Source organism: Panthera onca, chromosome X (assembly GCF_046562875.1).
Source record: "Panthera onca isolate mPanOnc1 chromosome X, mPanOnc1 haplotype 2, whole genome shotgun sequence".
NCBI lineage: Eukaryota > Metazoa > Chordata > Mammalia > Carnivora > Felidae > Panthera > Panthera onca.
In genome coordinates this window covers 116,683,507-116,704,140 of record NC_138357.1, presented here as the reverse complement: position 1 = coordinate 116,704,140, position 20,634 = coordinate 116,683,507, and the positions used below count along the sequence as shown (strand labels likewise).

Here is a 20,634-nt window from a genome sequence, read left to right as displayed (position 1 = left end):
TATTAAGATAATCTTTTGAGATATGCTATCATACAAAGTTTCTAGATATCATTCTAGTTCATCTGAGTGAAAAGATTGTATTCTAAATTTTCTCCTTAACTATCATATGTATTTTAAAATGAAATTGAAAGAAATAAACTTTTCTTTGCTGGCCTACAAAGATTTCTCTTGGGATTTCAGAGGGAACATAGTGATACCAGTTAACAGTTGTACAGTACCTGACACTTTCAGAAAGAACTTTCTTACCCATTATCTCCTTTAAGCCTCACTGTACGTTTATGAGGTAGGTAGGGCCTTTTATTGCCGTCGTGCAGGCGTGATGACTGTGACTCCCAAATGTGACACTCACTCCTTACATGTGTCTCCACTGGGCTGTGGATTCTTAGTGGGTGGAGAGACTGGCTTTGATCTCTGTCCTCAGCACCTAGCAGCCTGCCTGGCAGGGGACTCAGCAAATAGGGCTTTGACTGTATCAGTGGTTTTCAAGCTTTGTTTTTAATCTACTCTTTTTTTTTTTTTTTTTTTAACCAAAGTCATAAATGGAACTTCAGTCTAGAAAACAGACATAGAGCTGGGCTTTACTTTGCTTCCATTGTCCTCCCCCAGGGCATTTTTAAGATTTTTTCTTTTTCATTAGTAAACCCCTTAAAAGATTTTTTTTAAGTTTGTTTATTTATTTTGAGAGAGAGAGAGCAAGTGCAAGCAGGGGAGGGGCAGAGAGAGAGATAGAGACAGAGACTCCAAGCAGGCTCCACGCTGTCAGCACGGAGCCTCGCATGGGGCTTGATCCCATGAACTGTGAGATCATGACCTGAGCGGAAACCAAGAGTCAGATGCTTAACCTACCGAGCCACCCAGGTGCCCCTCCATTAGTAAGCCCTTTAAAGGCCTGAGCATCCATTAGAAGTTCAGCATGAACACCATGTGTTTTGTTTACTGTGTTATGGCCAAACTTGATGCTGACATCACATAATGCTTATCTCCAGAAGAGAATTGGGACAGTGAGACTGTCATTTGAGGGCAGACATCAGATACTCACAGTCAAGTAAGTCCTCATAGCTCCTCTGTCCCCCAGACCTGTTCCTGTCCTCATCTTCTCCATCTCAAAATAAGACTCCAGTCATCCACCAGTTTGTTCTAGTCACTAACCCAAGAGTCTTCCTTCAGTCACACCCCACCCCCACCCCGCCTGGGCCTGCTGCAACCTGACAACGCTATGTTCCTGATATACCTCTACACCACTTCTCCACTGCTGCTGCCACCACAGTGGTCCCAATGCCATCATCTCCTGCCTTCAGCGTCCCAGCCGCCGTCCTATCCTTACCCCTTTCCCTACAAGCTCACAGTAGCCACAGGGGTCCCATTTATGATGTAAATCCCTTCGTGTCACTCTCCCACATAGAGCCTTCTAATGGCATCTCGTCTCGCGTGGGCTAGGATCTAAACCCCTTCCACTGGCTTCGAAGGCCCTTGGCTTTGCATCCCTCACCTCCCTCGTGCCCCACTGCCCTGTGTCCCAGTGTTCCAGCCACTGTTTTTTTCTGGAACACAAGTGAGCCAAGCTTTGTCCTGCTTCAGTGCCTGGTGCTTGCTGTCCACTCTTCCTAGAAGCCCACCCTACACCATTCCACAAGATCTCATCTCAAAGGTCACCTCCCTCACCACCCTTTCAGCCCTCTACTAGTCACCCCATCTCATAGCCTTAGCAGTCTAAACCCTTGTCTGTCTCTTCCCACTCCCCCACCCCACAAGTGGAATGGAAACGCTGTGCAGGCAGGGAGGGACTCCATTTGTGCTGTGCCCTGCTGAGCAGGTGGCACGGTGCCTGGGGCACAGCAGGTACCCAGTGGGCATCTGCTGAATGGATGATGCAGTGAACATTGCACACAGACATGCCTGCAAGAGAGCACTCAAGATACCAGCATGACCCAGAGGCTTTGAACCATCTTCAGTACATCCTTTATGGTGGCTTCTGAATGTTTTAAGAGATAGACTAAATTGCTATAGTGAAGAAATAAAAAAATACAGTAGGTTAAACAAGCTGTGACTTTCCCTCCCTCTTCCCCCCTCATGTAAGAGTCTAGAGGTAGATGGTCCACGTAGGTGTGCTTTTCCCATGAACTCATCTATAGACCCAAGTATTTCCTGTCTTAATCTTATCCTATGCCAGCCCCTAGACTGTTGTCTGCCTTCTCTGTGGTTAAGTCAGCTCTCATGACCGTGCCTGTGTTCCAGCCTGTGGGAAATGGGAAAGAGGATGGTGGGTACACCAGACCATTTGGAAGATGAGACTCAGAAATTGCACCTATCCCTCAGGCCTACATCCCTTTGGTAACTTAGACACATGGCCACTTCTAATGCTGGGGAGCCTGGGAAATCCAGTCTCTGGCTGGGTGGCCACATGCCCAGCTGGAACTCAAGAGTTGTGATCCTGGAAGGGAGGGAGGAAGGGATACTGGGAGATGATTAGCAATCTCTCCATCAGAGTTGCTACATTCTCCTACTTGCCAAGCACTAGTTGGGACAATTCAGAGCCTATAGCAGAGTAGACCTTTAAGTTTCTCGTGCTGGGGCACCCCTCAGGGCATCATGCATAAAAAAGAAATTGATAGTACAGCTGTCATTAGGTAGTTGTGAGAATGCAATTCAGAAAATTGTGTTTAGAACCTCCCCTGGGCCAGCCTAGTCCTGGGCCTGGAGGTGGCTGAGACCTGCCCTCCAGAGCCCGAAGGCTTACTGGACATCTGCTAGTGGAGTCACACATAGCATCGCCCCCATGCTGAACACTGTCGTGCAGGACACCCACCCAAGCACCAAGGAAAGCGGCATGTCCCTGATTTTGAAGAGGGAAGAGGATGATCTCAGGGCAGCTTCCCAGAAGTGATGACGTTGGAGTGGAGTCATGAGTCTTGGGAGGAGGGTGTGAGGATGTTTGGGGGATGTGGGGCAGGGCTTGACATTCAGGTAGGGGGTTTTGTAAGCATTCGGATATGACTGGACTGCACGGTGCAGGTGGAGGTGTGGATTTGGAGCCAGATCATGAAGACCTTTCTGTACCATTCTGGTAAGTTTAGGTTTCATCTCAAAGGCGACAAACGAGTCATTTAAGGGTTTTAGTGACCAGTAAAACACGTTTTCCTTGGGACAGGGTAGAAAGTTGCTTGCTCTGGGTGGGATAAATGGGACTGGAGATACTTGCCCCTTCAGCGGCTGCTGTAGAAATCCAGGTGAAACGTGATACGGCAATTTTTTTAGACTTTGAAATTTTTACATGAGAAGGTAAAATAACTAAAGCCTATTTAGGTTCAGATTTGTTCTTTATTGATGTAGGCATCTCAAAAACCAAAAATATGGTTAAAATCTAACACGGGCAAGATATGATGAAACTGATGCTTATAGTAGCCAGTTTCTAAGATTATTTAAGCAGCCAATTTTCTAAGATTATTTTACAGTAGTTTTCACATAAAGATACTCACTGGAACAAATGTACATTCATATGATTTGAAACTCTGTAATTTCAACTAACTGCATGATTGAACTTCCTGGCTTCCCACAAGGCTCTCTTCAGTGGAGACTGTTAAAAAAATACATGACAGGGGACACCTGGGTGGCTCAGTTAAGTGTCCCACTCCTGGTTTCAGGTCAGGTCGTGATCTCAGGGGCTCCATGCTGACAGGGCAGAGCCTGCTTGGGATTCTCTCTCCTTCTCTCTCTACCCCTCCTCCCTCTTGTGCGCATGTGTGCACCTGTGTGTGCACCTGCTCTCTCAAATAAACTTTAAAAAATAAATAATAAATACATGACAGGATTGGTCATTCTCCACTCTCTCTTAAGCAGACAGGTTAATGATACTTCAGTGGATTTTGTGGCTGAAATCTTTAGGAGAATTGAATACTTGTCAAACTGGTGATGCACTGTTACATATTAATTGCTGTCTACATTTTTCCCCATGTTTTTCCCCTTTTCATCAAAGGACAAGAGGAATTTCCTTCGTGACCCTCCAGCTGGAGTGCAGTTTAATTTTGACTTTGATCAGATGTACCCTGTTGCCCTGATCATGCTCCAAGAGGACGAGCTGCTGAGTAGGATGAGATTTGCCCTTGTTCCTAAACTGTAAGTAAGCAGTGTGTTCCTGAGCCAGAGCTACGCTGCTCACACAGCACATATTGGCATTTTCTAGTGGCCTTGGTCATATGCAGAGTGTCGGGGCAGAATCCTGGAGTGGGGGCCAGAGCAGTTTCCTGTTCCGTCTTCATGAAAATAGGCTCTGTGGCCCTTCAGCTGGTGTGCATGCGCTCTCTCTTTCTTTCTCTCTTTCTCTCTTTCTCTCTTTCTCTCTCTCTCTCTCTCTCTCTCTCTCTCTCTCTCTCTCTCTCTCTCTCTCTTTCTCACACACACACAGCCATAGAATCGAAACTGAGAGTGGGCCTAACAGGAAATTTGGGGTGGAGATAAGATGCGCTGTTTTATCCCCAGTTAGAAGCTAAAACACAGTTTCCGATAGAAACAACCAACGTGCCGTGTCTTCCAAATAAAATTAAGGTCCCCGGGGCTCATTAGGACCTGGCCCACCACCTTTTTACACTCTGGCTCTGCTCTCTAGCAACAGTGTTCTTGTTCTCCTTCCTACCCAAAGTTTTCCTCTGCCCGCAGGCCTTGTTCTCCTCCGAAAGTCTTGCTTGTCCTTCAGTTCCCATGCAAGCATAATGTCTTCAGGGACACAGCCCTGACCGGGATCAGCAGAGGCCCCCCACGGTGGGTGGGTCTCCTCCCTTCCCCTCTGCCATCATGGGCTCTTGCTCACCTTTTTTAATTCCAATTCCTTGTTTGGAATCTATTGCATTTTTAGTCCATGGTCTTTCTTACTCCGTGAGCTTTCCATTATTATAGCACTCTATTCTTTTTGGATGGGTACAGTATCTTCCTGGTCTCTGAGAACCTAGTTTTCTTGAAATACCCTTTTGTCTCGGTGCTTTTCTTGAATTTTTGTGTTTGTTTTGGGCTCTGTGATTCATGTTGCAGGCTTTCCTTATCCGTCCTTCTTCGTATCTGAAGGCACCCTGCGGAAAGGGCACTTAGAGCTGTGTGTTCCCACAGGCCTTTCGGGCAGGGTGGCTTCCCTGAGAGGACTCCACCTCCTGCCTGACCAGTCTCAGCCACGCCAGCTGCCTTAGTGTGGAGTGGCTCAGCTCACAGTGAACTGTGGCTCTCTGTCACATGGAAGCACAGTCCCCAGCTGGAAGGGGCGGTGAGGGTGTCAGCCAGCTCGCTGCTCCTCTGGGGCCTCACCACCATGCCTCCTGTCTTGAGCCCGACCTGCACCCGGCCTTCAGAGATGCCTGTGCCTCCCGTCCCTGGCTCTGTCCGAGTGCACCCCGGGTGAACCGGCCCGTTCTCGCCAGCCGCCCTTCCTGCAGGCGGCTTACCACAGCTTTCTCCGGTCTACAGAGTAGATTGCTGCTGGCCCATCAGCCTTTCCCCTTCCACTGTGCTTTCCTCGCCAGTTCTCTCTGTCCTGGGGGGTTTGATTTACTTAATTCCTTTTCTATTATTTTAGAATGGCTCAAATCTCATTACAAATCTAATCCTTAGACTGTGTCCAAAATAGCTATTTTGGGGGCACCTGGCTGGCATGACTCTTAATCTCTGGGTTGTGAGTTCAAGCCCCATGTTGGGTGTAGAGATGACTTAAAAATAAATAGGTAGATAGGTGGATAGATAAAGTAGCTATTTTTAGTGAAGAATATATAAACAAAATTATCAACTGACCTTTTTTTCACTATTATGCTCACAAAACCCTGAGAGTTGGCTTTTGAACAGTTCATGTGTATATATCTGATAGAAGCTCTTTCATCTTGGAATTTGAGGTTGTACCTATTCTGAATAACTGCCTCTTTCTGAGAGAAGAGTAGCAAAGCTCTGGGGTTTGGGTGGGCTTTGTACCTGAAGGCTCCATCAACTTGAAGACCATTCAAATCACCTTAGGTCACACAGCGGGCTCTCTGCCAATGCTCTCAGGACGGTCCCGAGACCCCGAGGCAGTGGGGCATGTGGCCCAGGGTTACGCATGGCAGGCATGTGGCTAGGTGTCCACAGCGTTGGTTAGTGACAATTCTGGATGCCTTCTTACTGCTGACAGTAATTTTAGAGTCTTGAAAAGATTGGGAGAATTGGTATTTGGCAAGTAGTATTTCTGGTTTGTTGCTAGCTAGTTAAATGGTCTATTGAGTAATATAATTCCAGTTTCCTATTGCTAATTCTGTTAGGGATCATTTAGAAATTAGGGTTATCATTTTTTATAAGTCTTTACCCGTTAGAAATGCTTACTGAAATATTTGTGGATGGAAGGATGTGATATCTGGCATTGCCTTAAAATATTCCAACCCATACCCAGAGAAGGGCATGCGTGGAAAAGAGAGGGACAGACATGAAGTGTGATTGGCAAAATGCTGGTGATTGCTGGTTAGGTCACAGGTCCAGGGGCCTTCTTTGTCCTAGTCTCTCCACTTTTGTTTTTGTTGAAATTTCCATAATAAAACACGTGAGCCATCACACACAAATCTAGGACTCCTGCTTTGGTCCTTTGAGACACTTTTTCTAAGCAGAAGCCATCACTAACCGGGGAACAATTTAGAAAACAAATCAAAACAAACTTGCTCTGTATTTCAAAATGCCTCCTAGTGTGTTAACGCTTCCCTGTGACAGCAGGGCTGGCATGAGACGGGCCCTGCTCTTGCATCACAGACGCCCTCTGAGGTCTTTACTCTGACAAAGCAGAGAAATCACAAGTCCTTTCCGGCCTTGGACTGTGACCTATGCTCATTGTTTCCCAGAGGGTATTCACAGCATACTAGTGCCTGAAAATAGTTCATGAAAGCCTAAGTGATCAGATAGTAGACATTTGGGAGTTGCTAACTCCCGTGGTTTTGTTTATCACAGAGCTTCTCAGAACCTTTATATGTCATCCGCATTGTGACTCTCCAGAGGGTCACGTAGTGTTTCTATAGTGTGCCTCCGTGACCACTTCCTCGTCCATCAAGAGGGAGAGGGTCTGGGAAAGAAAACAGTCCAGATGCTTAGCTTTATTGAGAGAACGAAGATTGCCCGTAATCTGTTGTAGATTGCCGGCATACCTGTTTCATTTTGGACTTTTCATAGAGGTCAGAATTAAGAGTGACCTTGAAGATATTCAGGGAGCCCACTACCTCCTGGGTAGCTAAGCTCCCTTCTGTCTCAACGTGATGTTAACAGTTGAAGATTTTTTAACTTAACTGGGTAAAGAGCCCCAGTTGTTTTCTTTGTTCCCCAGGTGTCTTCATCTCTGTATCCCCGCAACATGCAGGTGCTTACCGGTCCAAAAGTGAGTCCTCCGAAAGGAATGTAAAGTGCTGTCTGCCTGCAGTAGAGCACACTAGAGTGTACCTTGGGTCGCTCTGTAGTGCCACCTAAGGTTCTGTTAGCTATTCTCACGGCTGCAGCGCACTGTTGTTTGCTCAGGTCAACTTGTGCTTGACTGTAACCCCGCGCCAACTGCTGTTAAGCTGGGTCTCCCTCCCGCCAAACTACTTCCAGGAGATGTTCTAAGAAAAAGAGAGTTGTGAGACCACACGAGGTTGGGACATGCTGACTTGGCATCGAGTAGGAACTTAACAAGTAAGAGGTCATTATTCCTGTGACCATCTGTGTTGGCAGATAATCTGGCTTATTCGTCCCTGAATCACCTGGCACGGGGTCTGATGCCTGTGGCACTCGGTGAACGTTGGTGGAATTAATGAAAGAAGAGATGGGCTGCGTCTAGCAGCACGTCAGCTTCTTATCTAGCCCAGCTCGTGTCGCTAATCTTGTATTTTGCCCCAGTCACTGAAAAAGCTCGTCTCCTGGCCCAGCTTCACCAGTCACAGATGTGGCAACCCTAAGGCAGGTCCTGTCCTCCTCCGTAAGCCTGGGTCTCAGAATTTTCTTAGTTCTCATTGATACTCTTCTCCTCCTTCAAAATCTTTTTCAGTTATACTTTCTTCCTCAGGTTTCTCCCCATTCTAAGACCCTGCATCCATCCCTTCTAGTAAACCGGGAGATAGACACACATTCTCCCACCCTCTTATGACTTGTAGCAACATGTTCTGGGAACACAAAATGCGTGACTCCTCCAGTACGTGTGCCCCTGCACAACTCCGCGGGTCACCAAAGCCGTTGCTGGTTCAGTGACCTGGTGGGGAGGGGAGTGCATTTTATGTTTTTTTGTTGAGTTTTGTTCTGCCTTCCACCCTCGAGATCTTTAATTGCTCTGAGATAAGCATACTCATCAATGTTTATTATTATTTTATTTAAACAATCACACCTTTATATAGAAAGGTTGGATGTATAACATGAAAACTTTTTTCTCACTCATTTGAGACCTAATGCTCCATCACTCCTGAATGCTTTAATGTCTGTTTCCTACGAATAAGGCTTCTCCTGCATAAACACCTTGTAACCACCTGAATCAGGAAATGGTCACTTATGCATTATTACCTTCTGATTCTCAGACCCCTTTCAAGTTTCATGGGGTTGTTTTTTTTTGTTTTGGGGGGTATTTTTTGAGAGAAAGAGTGAGCAGGGAAGGGGGAGAGGGAGAGAGAGAATCCCAAGCAGGCTCCATGCCTAGTGTACAGCCCAACGCGGGGCTCCATCCCACAACCGTGAGGCAGCAACCTGAGCCAAAATCAAGATTCGGGTGCTTAACCAACTGAGCCACCCAGGCACCATCTACCTTTTTCTTTTCTTTTTTTTTTTTTTTTTTAAGTAATTTCCACACCCAGCACGGGGCTCGGACTCACAGCCCCGAGATCAAGAGTCACATGCTCTACCGACTGAGCCAGCCAGGCACCCAACTGCATTCAAGTTTTACCATTTGTCCCAGTGTCCTCTGTACTAGCAAAAGGATCTAGTACAGGCTCACTTGTTGCATTTAGTTTTCATGTCTCATTGGTCTCCTTCAATCTATTGCATCCTATCAAGTGGTGCACGCTGCCATTTTGTCCCATTACTGTCTACACTTTGGTCACTAGATGAAGGTGGTTTCTGCCAGACTTCTTGACTATAAAGTTATTTCTTTCCTCTTTGAAATCAGTAAGTATTTTCTGGGGAGGTACTTTGAAACTCTTTAAAAATACTGCATTCCTCATCAGACTTTGAATGTATTCATGTATTTATTTGTATCTGTGTAGACTCATGGTCCTGTTTTATGCAATGGATATAATCTGTTGCTATCATTATTTATTTTGATGCTCAAATTATCACCAACTTGGCCAGTGGGAGCCCATTCAAGTTGGTTTCTGTGTCTTTTTGACTCATCCTCATTTTTTGAGTGCTTTCTTACTTTCTGGTATGAAGTAGTCTAGGCTCATCTTGTTCTTTCCCTGCTGTAACCCTGGAATTGGCTATTTACCCAAAAAACTCTGATTCATTTTAGTGGAAAATGGTGTATAGACACCAAGATCTGAGCACTTAGGCATGCTCATTTCTATTGAGGTGTCACTACTCTTTGGTTCACTCAGTGGACAGAGCTGGGGAATATTTGTGTGCTCATGTATATACACATATACTCATTTGCATCTCTACTAAATGAAAACTATTCATAGTGCTACCTCACAACAGAGATCACTCTAGAACTTTCTCTTTCAATGTTTCTCATTCCCTTTCCTGACTGTGAGAAACTTGGTTCCGACTATCCTTAATATTTTTACTTAATTGATCAACCCCCTGCGTGTAACCAGTCTTCCATTTTCACCACCACCCCCTTCCCTGCTCAGACATACTCCTCTCCCAGCTCAGGCTGTCACTCCCCATTCCACGCCACCCCCACGTGGACCCTTACCTTACAAGACTTGGTCACCAGCACCCCCTGCCAGGTGATTTTCACATGCAGACAAGTAACGCCCCTAAACATCTCTTCCCACCTCTGCTGAAACAAATATCCCCTGCATGTGTTTGTATGTGTTGCGTGCATTCTCAAATGTGTAATTGTCTGTCTTGAAAAGCGTGAGGGAAGAAGTGTTTTGGAGGAACTACTTTTACCGCGTCTCCCTGATAAAGCAGTCAGCCCAGCTCACCGCCCTGGCCGCCCAGCAGCAGGCCGCCGGGAAGGAGGAGAAGAGCCACGGCAGAGACGAAGACTTGCCAATGACAGGTATGCTGGGAGAAGACTTGACTCGGTGTAAAACAAAGAGTTACTGTAAAAATATTTTTAACTCAGAGGCTCTCATGAGCTTGTCATCTTGTGTATACCAAAAATGTCATTGTCATCTTCTGGAAAATTCTTTCCTTTCCCGAGGAAAGAGTCATTCTCCTTGCCCTCTCTCTGACCCTGCTCCTACGTCTTCCCCCAAGCTCTCCTTTCCTTCGCTTTCTTTTTCTTGTTCTTCGGGTTTTTTATCTCTTCCTTTTTATTTCTCCCTTAGTCACTAGTCCTCTTTCCATCTCTTTCTTGGCCCTTTACCGCATAGCATTTCATACCCTGTGTCCTCCACCGATTCAGGCCATCGCTTTTCTTGGTTTTTCTGCCTTCTGTTCAAGCTGGTGTTCTCCTAGTACTGTAATCTGTAGAGCTCCATTCCACTCCAGGTTGCCAGTGTCTGACTCAGACCGAGGAACCATCCCGTTGCACATTGCACTCTTGGGACAATTGACCCCTCATTGCTGGGGAAGTGTTTTAAAATATTAGCAACAATTGAAGATCTGTAATAGCAATTAAAATAAGAATGGTATTTTATGTCACATTTGTCACGTTTAATGAACACCTGTGTATAGGTGCTAATTACAACTAGAGACTTACCTGTTCATAGAATTTTAAATAATTAAGCAAAACCATGTATCCTAAGGCACAGGCTGTACAGACCACTAGAAAAGAACTTGACACTGCATTTAGGGTCAGGGAAATGGAATGAGGTTGCTCTACACAGCACAATTTGGCATTTTGCATATAAAGAATCCCAGTTGTGTATTATTCTTTGCTTTTTGTTTTCACTAATTTTATTGGGAAATGCCATGTAACCAAATACTGCCTGTGTAACAAAACAGGCTTAAGACAGGGTTCGATAAAGACTATACACCTAGTAAGGTTCACAAGGTAGAAAATGCTGTGACTGAGCATTGCACTTTGCTTTGTGCTTTCTAGCATTCATGACAAAAGGAAAATCTGATAAATAACTGAATTCTCATTATCCTAAAAGAAGGAGTATAACTCTTCCTGAATTTGACTTCGGCTAACACTGAGGTCAAAATTTATTTCTTGCTTGGAAATCTTAAAAGAGGTGCATCAAATAGGATGACCTGTAAAAATATCCCCAAAAGAAAGAGGTTGAGATGGTGTCACCTAGCTTTTTCTTAAAAGCATAACATAAAAGCTCATTTATGAAAATTATTTAGTATCGTCATATTTGTGGCTACTTTAGTTGTTACTATAATATGTATTCAGAATTGAATCAAGCCATTTTTATCTCTTTTATTCTCACTTCTTAGAGGCAGTACGGCCCAAAACACCGCCTGTCGTAATCAAATCTCAGCTTAAAACTCAAGAGGTAATACAGTTTTACATTGTACCTAGTAGTTGATGTCTGGAAGTGAAGTAACTCTGTGTTAACTGTCTCAGATCCCATTTGAAACTACTTATGAATACGGGTCTTAGCTGTTTTGAAGAGGGTTCCAGCAGTTGTACAGTTAGGGACATGTAGCTGAGACCTAAGGCGGTTCCTTGGCATCGGTCATTCTAGATGTGCTCTCAGGAATTGGACCTAATGACTGGAGTGGCCCGAACTGAGGGAGAGCACAGTGGATTCAGGTGGTAGCTCATCTGGTGCCCACGCAGCCGTGTAGGTTAGAAGGCTGGAGAACAGCAAGCATCCGACTAGTGGAGGAAGGACATGAAAGTGATGTTGTGCTAAATGCCACATAGAAAACCATTCTAAGCTCGTTTGTTGCATTTCAGGATGAAGAGGAGATTTCTACCAGCCCAGGGGTTTCTGAGTTTGTCAGCGATGCCTTTGATAGCTGTAACTTAAATCAGGAGGATCTAAGGAAGGAAATGGAGCAACTGGTTCTTGACAAAAAAGAGGAGGAGACAGCCGTAGTAGAAGGTACCAAACAAAGCAAATAGCTGTGCTCTTTTCCAGTTCCAAAGCTGGTTGTAGAAAATGTCATTCTGAAGCAGATCTACAGACATACTGTAACTTCTGCATCAGAATTGCTTCTCTGTTTGCCGTTAGAAGGTAGCTTCTGGCAAGTGTGACCAGACCTCACATTCCCCTGCCTGAAGCATGCACCGGAGCGTAGAGAGGAGAAACTGAGCCCAGAGAGGTTATATGATTGGTCCAAGGCACCTGAGCCCCAAGAACATGGGGACAGCAACAGGCGACAGTGCATGCCCTTTCACTTAGAGACACTGCCCTCCAGCCTTCTGCTTGGGCTTATACTTACATATAGAAGATTCTTTTCCTCACTGCTATGTGCCACAAGAGCATTGCTTCTGGGAAGGAGCAGTCTGCTTTCAAAAAACAAAAAGAATTTCGAGACAAAGTACAAGTGGAAGGAGGGGAGGCTGCTTTCTTTGGCACATCAGGGCGAACGACTGGCTTTCTACTGGATGAAAAGCAAAGGCTCAGGTTAATCATCATCACATTAAGAGTGTTTATGAAGCCTTCTGAGGTTTCAAATGCACCCAGAGAGTCAGCTATTCACCCGGTTGTACAGAGAGCACCCGTGAGAAAAGTAGCCTCCCAGAGGTGAACTGGAACCCTGTTTGCGCACCATGGAGGGACTCTGGGGGAGAGGCTTGGGAAGGGAGGAGGAGGGAAGAGCTTCTGGGGGAAAGAGAAGGCCAGAGGGGAAGTGAAAACTCGGGCTCACTAGGTGCCTCAGACCCCTCCCACCCCCATCTGTTTTCTGATAAAGCTGGCTGCCGGACCCCTCACAAGGACAGCGCGCAAGAGCCCCACGAGCCCCGCGTGTTGTAGGCAGTCCCAGGGCAGGCTGTGTACCGCTTCCCTTTTTGCCGGCGATGGCTGGTAGCAGAGGCCCCACAGGAAACTGGAAGTCTCCCTGCAGCAGGATTCATTAGGTGCTGGCTGGCTGCTGTGAGCAATCTGTTCTTTCACTGAATTCCTGCCCGACTTTTAATTTGGACCACGTAATACTCTTATACATATTCATTATCTTGCCCCCGCACCTAAACTGTAAGTTCTTCAAGGGAGTTACACCTTGTTCTTGTTATCCCCACGGTACCCCACCAACATGGAGTCTGGCACCCGGTAAGCAGCATACTGTGTCCTTTCCCTTGAGGTCCTGCTGCCAAAAAAATTAAAAATTTGGTTTTGGTTTTTCTTTTCTCTATAGCTACTAAGTTTAAGGTTTGTTTTTAAAAAATAAAAATGGGGGGCGCCTGGATGGCTCAGTCGGTTGAGCAGCCGACTTCGGCTCAGGTCATGATCTCGCGGTCCGTGAGTTCGAGCCCCGCGTCGGGCTCTGTGCTGACAGCTCAGAGCCTGGAGCCTGTTTCAGATTCTGGGTCTCCCTCTCTCTGACCCTCCCCCGTTCATGCTCTGTCTCCCTCTGTCTCAAAAATAAATAAACATTAAAAAAAAAATAATAAAATAAAAAAAATAAAAAATAAAAAAAAAATAAAAAATAAAAATGGGGGGCACCTGGCTGGCTCAGTCACTGGAGCATGTGACCCTTGATCTCAGGGTTGAGTTCAAGCTCCATGTTGGCCATAGGAGATCACTTAAAAATGAAATCAATTTTAGCCTTGTTTTTTTTTTTTTTTTTAATTTTTTTTTTAACGTTTTATTTATTTTTGAGAGAGGGAGAGACAGAGCATGAACAGGGGAGGGTCAGAGAGAGGGAGACACAGAATCTGAAACAGGCTCCAGGCTCTGAGCTGTCAGCACAGAGCCCGACGCGGGGCTCTAACTCACAGACCGTGAGATCATGACCTGAGCCGAAGTCGGCCGCTTAACTGACTGAGCCACCCAGGCGCCCCTAGCCTTGTTTTTTAAATAGCTGGTTTGTTTGTTTTCTGTTTTTTAACACAACATAGCAGATGCCTTCTCGTCTACATACATACATGCATGTACGTACACACACACACACACACACACACACACACACACACACACACACACACACCTATATTGAATGTCCAAGCAGAAAGTTGCAGTTCTGAATGTTGGCTCGGAAGAGGAATAAACCCAGTGTGAGGGGCCAGGCTTCAGCAGGAGACCTCCTGACTTCAGGTTCTGGTAATTGTTGCCGATCTAGGGAGACCACTGCTAACGTGCTTTCACAGAGACTGAAGCCTCCGGATCTGCCTCCGTCTGTATGTCTGTTGCTATCAAACTGTGTGTTCTTAGGCAAGCCACTTAATCTCTCTAAGCCTCTGTTTTCCACCATGTAAAATGTGCAGCAGTATATCTAGTCCCTGGATTGTTCTCAGGGTGAAAGAAAAAAAGTGGTATGTAGAAAGCAGTTAGTACAGTGCCTGGCCCTGAGTGCTCAAGAAACATTAGCTGTTTTTTCTGCCATCGTCGTCATTGATAGCAGTAAAACTCAATTTGCAACCGCATATTAATTATCAATTATCCACTTAAATATAAGGAAAAGCAGAGGTTTTAGTAAAGCAAAATAACACCTGAACTTAGGGCTCTTAACAAGTTTATCTTTCTAATCCTATTTCCCTTTGGTTATTGTTAAAATTTGGTCCACTTTTCTGAGCACACGCAGTGAGGAAACCTGAGACGTTAAACGTTACCATGGCAGGGACTTCCACAGGTAATTATACGCGACCGAATTGTTAAAACTGGCCTTATGAATCTTTACCTTCTCAATTGTTTCTTTCAGAGGAGTCTGCAGATTGGGAAAAAGAACTACAACAGGAATTGCAAGAATATGAAGTGGTGACAGAATCAGAGAAACGAGATGAAAACTGGGATAAGGAAATAGAGAAAATGCTGCAGGAGGAAAATTAGCTCTTTCCTGAAATAAAAGAATAATCCTTAACATTCTGTAACTGACATTAAATTCTAGATGATGACGCTCGCTGAATTAGAAGGCAGAGAAGATTGGTATAACTTTATGAAATTCAAAATTATTCTTTTTTCAAGCTGAAACTTGCCTTTTCTGCTTTTAAAAAAAAACATAGGACAGTTATTCTAATATTCAAAAAGATGTTTTATGTAATATTTCTTTAATATAAATCTAGTTAGAGATGTTCATGTAGTCAGGATGGTATCTTTGCCACAGAAACGCTTTTCCGTGAGGTCAGAGTTATAATTTATTCTTCAATTGTGGTTTTCTAAACATTTGTACTTCTTGTTGCATTTTCATTGCTACATGTATGTTACAGTACTTAACGGATTGATAACTATCAAAATGACCAAATTGTACCAAAGAACTTAAAAAGAAGCACTTTCAAGACTATTTTCTTGCTAGATATTTTCTAAAATTCCATCTAGAAACCTAAGGATAAGATAATTGTTAATTTTAATGGTATAAACATCACACAATTTGACATTGAGAAATACTGTGCAAAAACATTTTTTTTTTTTCCTCTGGGGCCTTTTCTTTCTTTCTTATTGTATTGTTTGTTTGTTTGTTTAACTATACCACACTTAATATTTTTGCTTTCCTAAATTTCACATCACGGTTTTTGTAGAAAGCGGGGCATTTCGTCCTTTTTATATTAATGATCTTCAAGAAGCCCATTCACCTTACAGTCTCTTGTTTTTGTGAAAATCATCACCACATATAAATGTTTCAGCTTTGTTTGTCTTAATTAAACTGTCAGTCTTTATAAAAGTGTGTTCCTCTGAGTACAACTTAGGGAACTTCACTGCTCAATCCCAGCACACCAGCAGGCCCGTGTTCATAGAATATGGTTATTTTAAAAGAACAAGGTGGCTTAATGTCACAACACTTCCAAGGCATTTACTTCCTGAAACTTTTATATTTTGCAAGGAACCTTTATTTCATACAAGGGAAGAGGATTATGACAATCCTTTATAGGAAAAATGTACATATTTATATTGTGGACACCATAAAAATTAGTCCCTGGTCCTCTGGCAAAGATATAGTCAATGAGAGAACTGGGTCCAAGAGCTTTGCTCTTGTTTGGAGCTTGGTGTACACGCTTGTGAGTGAACCAGACTGTCTCGGTAGGATCCCTTGGATTATAGCAATAGACGCATGTACTCTACGAAACCACTGACCCCACTATCGAGGGATTTCCACTGCGGTGTCACAGTTGCTGATTACTGAGTTCGGGTTCAGAGACTGTGATTGGCAACTTCTAAAATAACCCTATTGAGGGGAAAATTTGGTTTGTTTGTTTTTAATCAAGTTTTCTGGAGGGCAAGAAACATGTAAAATGCCTTTAAGTAGCTAAAAATCCTGGATGTAAGCAGATCAGAATATGATAGCACTCAGCTCTTATATGCACTAGAATTCATATTGTTGAATAAACAGAAAAAAAGCTTTCAGAGAAAGTAAAAAAAACTTAAAATGACAATAGACATGTTACAGTTATTACTGTCAACTTTACATTATACTCTTATTGCATTTAAAAACAACCTAACTACCACTGCTCTATGAAGATAAAAGGATAAAATGATTTTATACACAGCATAAAAATACAGTTATGCTCTATTTTTATGATTCAAATAGGAGTAAACTTATGCTTTTATAAATGACACAGGTAACTGAAGTGTATTCCTTTTTTTTTTTTTTTTTTTTTTAATATTTTTGAGAGAGTGCTTGCGGGGGAGGAGCAGAGAGAGGGGGAGAGAGGATCCCAAGCAGGCTCTGTGCTGACAGCAGCGAGCCTGATGTGGGGCTCGAACTCAGGAACCGTGAGATCATGATCTGAGCTGAAGTCGGACGCTCAACCGACTGAGCCACCCAGGTGCCCCTGAAGTGTATTCTTTTAAAGGGAGAAATAATTTGTAACTGTGTTTAGTGAAAGATTTGTATTTATTACATGCCTTGGGGGTAGCCAACAAGCCATACTGAGCATAAGAACACGCAAGCTTCTTAGAACGCTGACATGGAAACCTACTTCTTCGTGGGGATTATACCTCACTACTCAGAGTGCGGCTCAGGAGCCAGCAGTGGCCTGCCCTGGGAGTTTGCTAGGATTGCAGGGTCTCGGGCCCGGCCACAGATTTGCTGCCCCAGGTTGCACGTTACCAAGATCCTCAGGGATTAGAATGGGCTTTACAGGGGTGCCTGGCTATTTCAGTCAGTGGGGCGTGCGACTCTTGATCTCAGGGTTGTGAGTTCCAGCCCCACACTGAGTGTAGAGATTACTTAAAAATAAGTCTTTGGGGGGAAAAAGGATGAACTTTACAGTTTGAGGCACATTGGACTAACGTACTAAGGCACTCAGGGCAGCCAAGGTTGTTGGTGCTTTTTACTTTTCCCTTTCCACTAGCGTCCTTGGATGATGGTATCTTTCTAGCTGGTGTTACAGACCCCTGTGCTGTTCCAGGTTTCCAGGGGGACCAGGACTACTCCTGTCCAGTCAGATATCTCTAATATCACACATTCCAGAGGAAAATGACAACACTACAAAGTGCAGAGATCGGTGGGGCGCCTGGGTGGCGCAGTCGGTTAAGCGTCCGACTTCAGCCAGGTCACGATCTCGCGGTCCGTGAGTTCGAGCCCCGCGTCAGGCTCTGGGCTGATGGCTCGGAGCCTGGAGCCTGTTTCCGATTCTGTGTCTCCCTCTCTCTCTGCCCCTCCCCCGTTCATGCTCTGTCTCTCTCTGTCCCAAAAATAAATAAAAAACGTTGGGAAAAAATTTAAAAAAAAAAAAAAAAAACAAAAAAAAAAAAAACAAAGTGCAGAGATCGGGCTCTCTGCGAACTGCTTCACACGTTGATGAGTTTTCTCCGAGGTTCTTGAGCGATATCAGAGGGCTCATGTCCCCTGAAGGCTAAAAAGGATGATGGGTGGCGCCGTGTATGGCATGTTTACGCACATGAAATCAAGTAAAAATAGTCGAAAGAGTAGTAGAGTATCAACCTATGTCTTTAAAGCCAATTTTCGGTACATGAGTGTTACTGTGCAGAAATTTGCACTGTGTTTATTTGTAGTCCCAGCAGTTTATGGCAAGCGGGTGAAAACCGTTGCCGCAGCCAACTCAGTTACAAGGTCGGAACTCCATTTGTGCAAGAGTGGTAACTTCTACAAAGTGGGAAATCTCCATTTGTAATTTTTGAAAAGTTAAACCAAAGAATCTTATCTTTTAGGAAATAAAGCAGCAATTATACTTGTGACTCACAGTGCTTTCAGATGCCCTGCAGTAACCAAGATGGTTTTTCATGCTCAAACTATTACAAATAGGATTTTTAGGACATTTTAAAGGTTTACAAAACAACAACAACAAAAACCCCTCATGATCACATCTACCTTGCAATATTTCATTTCCCTCCTTGACAGCTTTGGTATAAAAATCAGGACTGTGAATGTGCTTCTATAATTTTTTTTTTAATTTTTTTTTTAACGTTTATTTATTTTTGAGACAGAGAGAGACAGAGCATGAACGGGGGAGGGTCAGAGAGAGGGAGACACAGAATCTGAAACAGGCTCCAGGCCCTGAGCTGTCAGCACAGAGCCCAATGCAGGGCTGGAACTCACGGACCGCGAGATCATGACCTGAGCCGAAGTCGGCCGCCCAACCGACTGAGCCACCCAGGTGCCCCAATATAATTTAAATAATTTTATGGAGTTCTTTCCAGTAATAGTGAGATTTTTCCCTCCATTTTAAAGTAAAGATAAACCTTTTTCACCTGTGAAAATTAGGTGCATTTAATTTTAGCAAATTTATTTTTCAGCTTTTAAAAATATAAGTGGCAGAAATTTGGGTACCGTTTATATAATCAGTTTTATTGAGGGGGAAACAGTCCTTTTTAATAAATGATTATCTCCAGACTATGTTGATAGGAAAATAAAATTACAAAATGCATGTTACAATACCCGAAAAAGATGGTGCTTAGAAAACTAATGAGTCATGACAGATGACAAATATATATTCATGAAGCTTTAATCACATGCGGTTATTTCAAAGTTATCTGGTATGCAAGCTTGTGTTAGGATTAAAACTGCTACGGGGCGCCTGGGTGGCTCAGTCGGTTAAAAGTCCGACTTCAGCTCAGATCATGATCTCATGGTTCGTGAGTTCAAGCCCAGCATCAAGCTCTGTGCCAACAGCCTGGAGCCTGCTTTGGATTCTGTGTCTCCCTGCCGCTCGCCCTCATCTCCCTCTCCAAAATAAACATTAGGAAAAAAAATTAAAACTTCCTTGAGAAAGTACTGAGTTTTAAGAACACATTTTGCTTTCACTGTAGACTTCTACTCAAGTGCAGTGGGTTGTCCTTCATAATAAAAAATCATTCTAACCCACTCAGATCTTGGGGTGCCTGGGTGGCTTGGTCGGTTGAGTGTCTGACTTCGGCTCAGGTCATGATCTCACAGTCCGTGAGTTCGAGCCCCGCGTCGGGCTCTGTGCTGACAGCTCAGAGCCTGGAGCCTGTTTCAGATTCTGTGTCTCCCTCTCTCTCTGCCCCTCCCCTGTTCATGCTCTGTCTCTCTCTGTCTCAAAAATAAATAAACGTTAAAAAAAAATTTTTTTTTAAAAAAAAGCTGAGGGAAAAAATTAAGCCCGTGACCTAACAGGGGCATCCAGCGGGCTCAGTCGGGGAGAGCATGCGACTCTTGGGGTCATGAGTTCGCTTCCCACTTTGGCCCTAGAGCTTACTTAAAAAAGAAAATAAAAAAGCCTGTGACCTAATAGAACAGATCAGTTCAACGTAATAGAGGATTTTGGTGACTACTACTGATGCATCCACATGATAATCATGAAAATAGCCATTAAGAACATAATATTATTCTCTGCCATCACTTAGTGCAAAAATCCAGATGCAGCAAAATGGCCACATCATTCAACAATATTAACTCTTTCATGAAGACACTGTAGGCTATAAATGTGATGTGAGAACTGCGTACCCCACTACTGAAAGAGTGTGGCAGAAGATACATTAGGGCACCTGCCTGGCTGGCTCAGTTGGAGCATGTGGCCCTTGATCTCAGCATCGTGAGTTCAAGCCCCACATTGGGTGTAGAGTTTACTTAAAAAAAAAAAAAAAAAAAATGCCACCAGAAAGATTAGTGTCCTTTGGTAATTGAACTAACAGAACACGTGCTTGTGAAATTAAGGCATGAAAAGAGACACTATTAAATCTGACAACACACAAAGTAATTTCCTAACAAGAACCTGGGATGCATGTCTTAAGAGTCCGAAGTACCACACTTTTAGAACCGGCTGAGCCAGTAGATTTATTGGCCTAGGGCAGTGACCCTGAACTTGAGAACTACCTGGGAGCTTGAAAAATGCTGATGCCCAACCTCCACCCCCAGAGAGACTAACTGGTTCCGGATGTAGCCTGGGCGTAGGTGTTTTGTTTTGTTTTGTTTTGTTTTGTTTTAATGAACTCCCTGAGTCTTTCCGATGAGCAGCCCGATTTGCAAAGCTCTGGGCCTAGGGGGAAGAGGCCTGGGATAAAAAGATTTGCTCGGGCAAAATAACCAGGGGGGCGCTGAGTTACT

General features: G+C 44.2%; 1 protein-coding gene across 1 annotated transcript in view; it reads left to right on the top strand.

The window, feature by feature from the left end:
• Nucleotides 1-16,718, top strand: part of SYAP1 (synapse associated protein 1) — a 31,297-nt gene extending 14,579 nt beyond the window's left edge. The window contains exons 5-9 of the mRNA XM_081793012.1: nt 3,974-4,113; nt 10,020-10,168; nt 11,500-11,558; nt 11,966-12,113; nt 14,872-16,718. Of these exons, the coding sequence (XP_081649138.1) occupies nt 3,974-4,113; nt 10,020-10,168; nt 11,500-11,558; nt 11,966-12,113; nt 14,872-14,999 (624 nt within the window). The 3' untranslated portion in view covers nt 15,000-16,718. The remainder of the gene's footprint in view (nt 1-3,973; nt 4,114-10,019; nt 10,169-11,499; nt 11,559-11,965; nt 12,114-14,871) is intronic.
• The last annotated feature ends 3,916 nt before the right edge of the window (nt 16,719-20,634 follow it).